We start from the raw sequence: 7500 nt of genomic DNA on the forward strand, positions 1-7500 counted from the left end.
GGATCACAGAGGTCTGAAACACTGGATGAAGCTCAGCTGGTTTCTCTGATAACTTCAGACCCAGACCTCTGATGACCAGAATCCTTCATCGACTTAAAAAAACACTAAAACCATAAAACTGTGTCATAAAGCTTCTAGAAACGACGCCACCGGCAGGCGACCACAGCTTGAATAAAGAAAGCAGCACTTTAGTAGCACTTAAATGTCTTACTGATAGCACTTTGTAGTTTAACTTTATTTTGTCCTCATGGTTGAATGCACTTATTCTAAGTCTCTTTGGATAAAAGCGTCAGCTAAATGTAATTTAATGTAATAAAAATACAGATTTTTCAGGTTTGAAACTAGTTGGACACAACTCAACAACATATACATACAAACACATATATATATATAAACACATTTTTAAATCGGGTCACACACCTCCGGTATGGCCGTTCCAATAGTAAGCCAGGCTTTCTTGCCCATAGACAGGAAGTAGTTGCACAACAGCACGGCGTGTTCTTCTTCGTCTCCCGCCAGGAGGGTGAGGAATTGCTGAAAACAAGAAGACGAGTCCCGTGAGATGGGGCCCCTTGGTCGGGCCCTCTGTCCGGGCCCCGCCTCACCCGGTCACACCCCTGAGGGGCCTCACTCACGTCACAGGTGCTCCACAGGTCACAGGCGCCGGAGAAGGAAACCCGGTCCGGCAGAGAGGGGATGAGCGACACAAACCTGGCAACCAGGGCCTGTGGGAGGAAGAGAGAGCGTACGGTGAATCTGACCGAGCGGCCGCATCAAAGCAGGGGGCGTGGCCTCTTTCTGCGACTGACCGCCGTGTCCTGGGCGCTGTCGGGGGAGGCGTCCAGCAGCTCCTGCGGCGGGTTGAGGGGTCGGATGTACCGCGTGACGAAGACCGTCTTCCCGTTGAGGTCGATGACGGTGGCCAAGCAGGGCCGGTCCGGGTGGCCGCGCGCCGCGTCCCGCTCAAAGCGCTCCGCCGCCTGCAGGAGGCGCTCCTCCTCCTGGCTGTCGAACTGCACACACCAAGGTCAAAAGGGTCAAAAGGGTTCCAGCGGAGGAGTTGAGGTCGGCTCGGTGGAAATGAATCTCTGCGCTGAAGGAGTGATGCAGGCGTGGATGTTTGAGTGGACGTTACCTTCAGTTCCTTAATCTAGCGTTACGTAGCAGAGCAAAACACGAAGCACAAAGGAATGACACACATGAGAGCAAATTAATACACAATAAAGACACGTGAACACACCTGGTGAACAATGAGGCATGGATGCATGTTTATGATGCAAGCTTCTTCTTTTTCTCCATATTCATCACTACTGGCCTATGACAGAAGACATTCAGATGGAAGCTAAGCTAACCAAGCTAGGATGTAGCGCTACTCCACTACCCAGCACGCCAGAGATCAGATGAATGAAAGCGGCGGGAGTCGGTGACCGTTGAGTCCACGTCTTCACAGAGACCTGGTCCATCGTGGTCCAGCAGGACGGAGATCAGGACCCCAGAGAGACCAGAGGAGCCGGACTCTGTGTTTACGTCAGGATGTTGGTGAGTTTTTAACGTGAAGATGTCGGCCATATTTGTTGCTGCTGTTCACTTTGCTCATGACGCTAAAGCAGCGGTTCTCAAAGCGTGGGGCGCGAAGGTATTACAGGAAATGCATTATTCTCCTCGACTCCCCCCTCTCCTCGCCTTCTCCCTCCTCTCCTCCCCCCTCCTCTCCTCTCCTCACCTTCTCCCTCCTCTCCTCCCCTCCTCTCTCCTCTCCTCACCTTCTCCCTCCTCTCCTCACCTTCTCCCTCCTCTCCTCTCCTCTCCTCTCTCCTCCTCCCCTCCTCCTCTCCCCTCCTCTCCTTCTCCTCTCCTCCTCTCCCCCTCCTCTCCTTCTCCTCTCCTTCTCCTCTCTCCTCCTCTCCTCTCCTTCCCTCCTCCCCTCCTCTCCTCCTCTCCTCTTCTCCTCTCCTTCTCTTCTCCTTCTCCTCTCCTCTCCTTCTCTCCTTCTCCTCTCCTCTCCTCTCCTCCCCTCCTCCCCAACTCACCTTCTCCCTCACTGACTCCCCCGGCACCAGCTGGGGTTCGATGGTGATGAAGAGCGTGACGAAGGCTCCCTCGCTCAGGCTCCTCAGGGTGTCGTAGCCCCCGGTGTTGCCGTGGCTACGCTCCTTGCTGTAACCCAGCAACACCGCCGGCGTGTTCACCTTGAAGGTCCCGTCGATCTGTGGAGAGAAAACAGACATGAGCTCGTCCCGCCGGTGACGGGTCGTGAACACGCGACCAGCGGGACGCTCACCCTGGACTGAGAGTAGATGGTGCTGAAGGGGATCTTCACGGAGCCCAGCCAGTGCTTCTCCACCCGGGTGTGGATGGACTTCCCTCGGTCCTCGTTCTGAGAGCAGAGGGGGTTCCAGTGAGAGGCGGAACAGCCAGAAGGCACAGAGCTCAGGGACGGAAACCAGTCGCTCACCGCTCCGCTCTCATAAACAACCTCGTCAAACACGTTGATGAAGACCTCGTCTTTCACCGACTGCAGGACGGCGGAGCTGTAGTCACCATTAGGGGCGCTGAGGAGGAGGAGGAGCAGGAGGAAGAGGAGGAGGAAGAGGAGGAGGAGCAGGAGGAGGAGGAGAAGGAAGAAGAGGAGAAGGAGGAGCAGGAGGAAGAGGAGCAGGAGGAAGAGGAGGAGGAGCAGGAGGAAGAGGAGGAGGAGAAGAAGGAAGAAGAGGAGGAGGAGCAGGAGGAGGAGAAGAAGGAAGAAGAAGAGGAGGAGGAGGAAGAGAAGAAGGAAGAGGAGGAGGAGAAGAAGGAAGAAGAGGAGGAGGAGCAGGAGGAGGAGAAGAAGGAAGAAGAAGAGGAGGAGGAGGAGGAGGAGGAGGAGGAGGAGGAGGAAGAGAAGAAGGAAGAGGAGGAGGAGAAGAAGGAAGAGGAGGAGGAGAAGAAGGAAGAAGAGGAGGAGGAGGAGCAGGAGGAGGAGAAGAAGGAAGAGGAGAAGAAGGAAGAAGAGGAGGAAGAGGAGGAGGAAGAGGAGAAGAAGGAAGAGGAGGAGGAGGAGGAGGAGGAAGAGAAGAAGGAAGAGGAGAAGAAGGAAGAAGGAAGAGGAGAAGAAGGAAGAGGAGAAGAAGGAAGAAGAGGAGGAGGAGGAGAAGAAGAGGAGGAGGAAGAGAAGAAGGAAGAGGAGGAGAAGAAGAGGAGGAGGAAGAGAAGAAGGAAGAGCAGAAGAAGGAAGAGGAGAAGAAGGAAGAAGAGGAGGAGGAGGAGGAGGAGAAGAAGGAGGAGGAAGAGAAGAAGGAAGAGGAGAAGAAGGAAGAAGGAGGAAGAGAAATGAAGAAGAAGGAGGAGGAGAAGAAGGAAGAAGAGGAGGAGGAGGAGGAGGAGAAGAAGGAAGAAAAAAGGAGAAGAAAGAGAAGAAGGAAGAGAAGAAGAGGAGGAGGAAGAGGAGAAGAAGGAAGAGGAAGAGGAGAAGAAGGAAGAGGAGGAGGAGAAGAAGGAAGAAGAGCAGGAGGAGGAGGAAGAGAAGAAGGAAGAGGAGAAGAAGGAAGAAGAAGGAGGAGAAGAAGAAGAGGAGGAGGAAGAGAAGAAGGAAGAGCAGAAAAAGGAAGAGGAGAAGAAGGAAGAAGAGGAGGAGGAGGAGAAGAAGGAGGAGGAAGAGAAGAAGAAGAAATAAATAAACAATACATAACAACCAACTATATGAACAATCAGACAAGGACAGAAAAACACGAACATAAATCATCATCCTCCATATTGAACCTACTATAACGATTGTATTTATTTAATTCTTACCACCATTTTATTTTCTATTCTAACTGTCTTAAAGGGCCAGTACGATGTTTAGAGTTCTCCTGCAGCAGAAGCAGCAGAGTGATGTTCTGTGTGACGTATTTTACTCCTAGAAGAACCTCCATCAGTTTAAGTGAACGCTATATTTAGAACATCTTCACCTCTTCACTTCCTGACCTGGAGCTGTTATCTCTGAACACACCGCACTGCATTCACTAACACTGAGGCAACCTCAGAGCTCAAAACATGTTGATGCAGGTGAATTTATATTACTGGGATGATCGTAAAGACCCTTTGCATGATTGCATGAACGACTCCACGTCACTGTGTTGCTGGCTGTCAATGCAGAGAAGTAGAGAGAACACAAGCACCTCCACCCGTCACTGTGACTGAGGAGTCGTGTGTCTGGTGTGTGGTGTGTGTTGTGTGTGATGTGTGATGTGTGATGTGTGATGTGTGATGTGTGGTGTGTGTGATGTGTGATGTGTGATGTGTGATGTGTGTGATGTGTGTGGTGTGATGTGTGTGGTGTGTGATGTGTGATGTGTGTGGTGTGTGATGTGTGGTGTGTGGTGTGTGTGATGTGTGGTGTGTGTGATGTGTGGTGTGTGTGATGTGTGATGTGTGTGATGTGTGATGTGTGATGTGTGTGGTGTGTGGTGTGTCGTGTGTGATATGTGTGATGTGTGATGTGTGATGTGTGGTGTGTGGTGTGTGGTGTGTGATGTGTGATGTGTGGTGTGTGGTGTGTGATGTGTGGTGTGTGATGTGTGATGTGTGTGGTGTGTGGTGTGTGTGTTGTGTGGTGTGTGTGGTGTGTGTTGTGTGGTGTGTGATGTGTGGTGTGTGGTGTGTGGTGTGTGGTGTGGTGTGGTGTGTGGTGTGTGATGTGTGTGATGTGTGATGTGTGATGTGTGGTGTGTGGTGTGTGGTGTGTGATGTGTGGTGTGTGATGTGTGATGTGTGTGGTGTGTGGTGTGTGTGTTGTGTGGTGTGTGTGATGTGTGGTGTGTGATGTGTGATGTGTGTGGTGTGTGATGTGTGTGGTGTGTGGTGTGTGTGATGTGTGGTGTGTGATGTGTGATGTGTGTGGTGTGTGGTGTGTGTGATGTGTGGTGTGTGGTGTGTGATGTGTGTGATGTGTGTGATGTGTGTTGTGATGTGTGGTGTGTGTGATGTGTGTGGTGTGTGGTGTGTGATGTGTGTGATGTGTGTGATGTGTGTTGTGATGTGTGGTGTGTGTTGTGTGGTGTGTGATGTGATGTGTGTGATGTGTGATGTGTGGTGTTGTGTGGTGTGGTGTGTGGTGTGTGATGTGTGGTGTGTGATGTGTGGTGTGTGGTGTGTGATGTGTGGTGTGTGGTGTGTGATGTGATGTGTGTGATGTGATGTGTGTGATGTGTGATGTGTGGTGTTGTGTGGTGTGTGGTGTGTGGTGTGTGTTGTGTGGTGTTGTGTGTTGTGTTGTGTTGTGTGTGATGTGTGATGTGTGGTGTTGTGTGGTGTGTGGTGTGTGGTGTGTGGTGTGTGTTGTGTGGTGTTGTGTGTTGTGTTGTGTTGTGTGTTGTGATGTGTGTTGTGATGTGTGTTGTGTGGTGTTGTGTTGTGATGTGTGTTGTGTGGTGTGGTGTTGTGTGATGTGTGGTGTTGTGTGGTGTGGTGTTGTGTGGTGTTGTGTGTGTTGTGTGGTGTTGTGTGGTGTTGTGTGTGTTGTGTGTTGTTGTGTGGTGTTGTGTGTTGTGATGTGTGTTGTGTGGTGTTGTGTGTTGTGATGTGTGTTGTGTGGTGTTGTGATGTGTGTTGTGTGGTGTTGTGTGGTGTTGTGTGGTGTTGTGTGTGGTGTGTGTTGTGTGGTGTTGTGTGGTGTTGTGTGGTGTTGTGTGTGTTGTGTGGTGTTGTGTGGTGTTGTGTGGTGTGGTGTGTGGTGTGTGTTGTGTGGTGTTGTGTGGTGTTGTGTGGTGTTGTGTGTGTTGTGTGGTGTTGTGTGGTGTTGTGTGGTGTTGTGTGTGTTGTGTGGTGTTGTGTGGTGTTGTGTGGTGTTGTGTGTGTTGTGTGGTGTTGTGTGGTGTTGTGTGGTGTTGTGTGTTGTGATGTGTGTTGTGTGGTGTTGTGTTGTGATGTGTGTTGTGTGGTGTTGTGTGGTGTTGTGTGGTGTTGTGTGGTGTTGTGTGTTGTGATGTGTGTTGTGTGGTGTTGTGTGGTGTGGTGTGTGTTGTGTGGTGTTGTGTGGTGTTGTGTGGTGTTGTGTGTGTTGTGTGGTGTTGTGTGGTGTTGTGTGGTGTTGTGTGTGTTGTGTGGTGTTGTGTGGTGTTGTGTGGTGTTGTGTGGTGTTGTGTGTTGTGATGTGTGTTGTGTGGTGTTGTGTTGTGATGTGTGTTGTGTGGTGTTGTGTGGTGTTGTGTGGTGTTGTGTGTGTGTTGTGTGGTGTTGTGTGGTGTTGTGTGTGGTGTGTGTTGTGTGGTGTTGTGTGGTGTTGTGTGTGGTGTGTGTTGTGTGGTGTTGTGTGGTGTTGTGTGGTGTTGTGTGGTGTTGTGTGTTGTGATGTGTGTTGTGTGGTGTTGTGTGTTGTGATGTGTGTTGTGTGGTGTTGTGTTGTGTGGTGTGGTGTTGTGTGGTGTTGTGTGGTGTTGTGTGGTGTTGTGTGTGGTGTGTGTTGTGTGGTGTTGTGTGGTGTTGTGTGTTGTGATGTGTGTTGTGTGGTGTTGTGTGGTGTGGTGTGTGGTGTGTGTTGTGTGGTGTTGTGTGGTGTTGTGTGGTGTTGTGTGTGTTGTGTGTGTTGTGTGGTGTTGTGTGGTGTTGTGTGTGTTGTGTGTGTTGTGTGGTGTTGTGTGTTGTGATGTGTGTTGTGTGGTGTTGTGGTGTGTGGTGTGGTGTTGTGTGGTGTTGTGTGGTGTTGTGTGGTGTTGTGTGGTGTTGTGTGTGGTGTGTGTGGTGTGGTGTTGTGTGTGTTGTGTGGTGTTGTGTGGTGTTGTGTGTTGTGATGTGTGTTGTGTGGTGTGTGTGGTGTTGTGTGGTGTTGTGTGTTGTGATGTGTGTTGTGTGGTGTTGTGTGTTGTGTGTTGTGATGTGTGGTGTGTGTGTGTGTGTTGTGTGGTGTTGTGTGTTGTGATGTGTGGTGTGTGTGGTGTTGTGTGGTGTTGTGTGGTGTTGTGTGTTGTGATGTGTGTTGTGTGGTGTTGTGTGTTGTGTGTTGTGATGTGTGTTGTGTGGTGTTGTGTGTTGTGATGTGTGTTGTGTGGTGTTGTGTGTTGTGTGTTGTGATGTGTGTGTTGTGTGTTGTGTGTTGTGATGGTACTGAAGCTGGTGAGGAACCGGCTGCCAGGAGCTTTAAAACACGGTAAACATTCTTCACGAGAGGACAGACGTCACCTGAACGGGAGCTGCAGCTCCTCGTTCCAGCAGGGGTTCGGACCGTCGGCTGTGGTGGTCTGCAGCACGGTGCGCTGGAAGGAGACCTCCACAAAGGGCCTCACCTGGACCTGAACCACCAGAACACAGTCACACAGCCAGGGTTCACACACACTGACCAACGCTTTTCCATGACCTTTAACTCAATTTCCATTATTTTAAACCAAATGTCCATGATTTCAAAATTTGGTTTAGTCATGGAAAAGTCATGAAATCCATCGGTCAGAATATTTCATGACTTTTTCGTGACTTTAAACCAAATGTCCATGACAAACATTTAGTGAAGTCTGGGTGTAAACAGTAAAAAGTGAGTAAATGTAGTAT

The 7500-nt window shown here is 50.4% G+C and overlaps 1 protein-coding gene across 1 annotated transcript in view; it reads right to left on the reverse strand.

Annotated features, from left to right (window-relative positions):
• cc2d2a (coiled-coil and C2 domain containing 2A) overlaps window positions 1–7500 on the reverse strand; it is a gene marked incomplete at its 3' end in the record, with an annotated part of 23254 nt that overhangs the window by 1809 nt on the left and 13945 nt on the right. The window contains exons 26-32 of the mRNA XM_079220427.1: window positions 7138–7247; window positions 2456–2552; window positions 2282–2377; window positions 2031–2207; window positions 810–1013; window positions 636–725; window positions 421–534 (exon numbers count right to left, since the gene is read on the reverse strand). Of these exons, the coding sequence (XP_079076553.1) occupies window positions 421–534; window positions 636–725; window positions 810–1013; window positions 2031–2207; window positions 2282–2377; window positions 2456–2552; window positions 7138–7247 (888 nt within the window). The remainder of the gene's footprint in view (window positions 1–420; window positions 535–635; window positions 726–809; window positions 1014–2030; window positions 2208–2281; window positions 2378–2455; window positions 2553–7137; window positions 7248–7500) is intronic.

The sequence above is a fragment of the Taurulus bubalis genome, assembly GCF_910589615.1.
Source record: "Taurulus bubalis genome assembly, chromosome: 7".
Lineage (NCBI taxonomy): Eukaryota > Metazoa > Chordata > Actinopteri > Perciformes > Cottidae > Taurulus > Taurulus bubalis.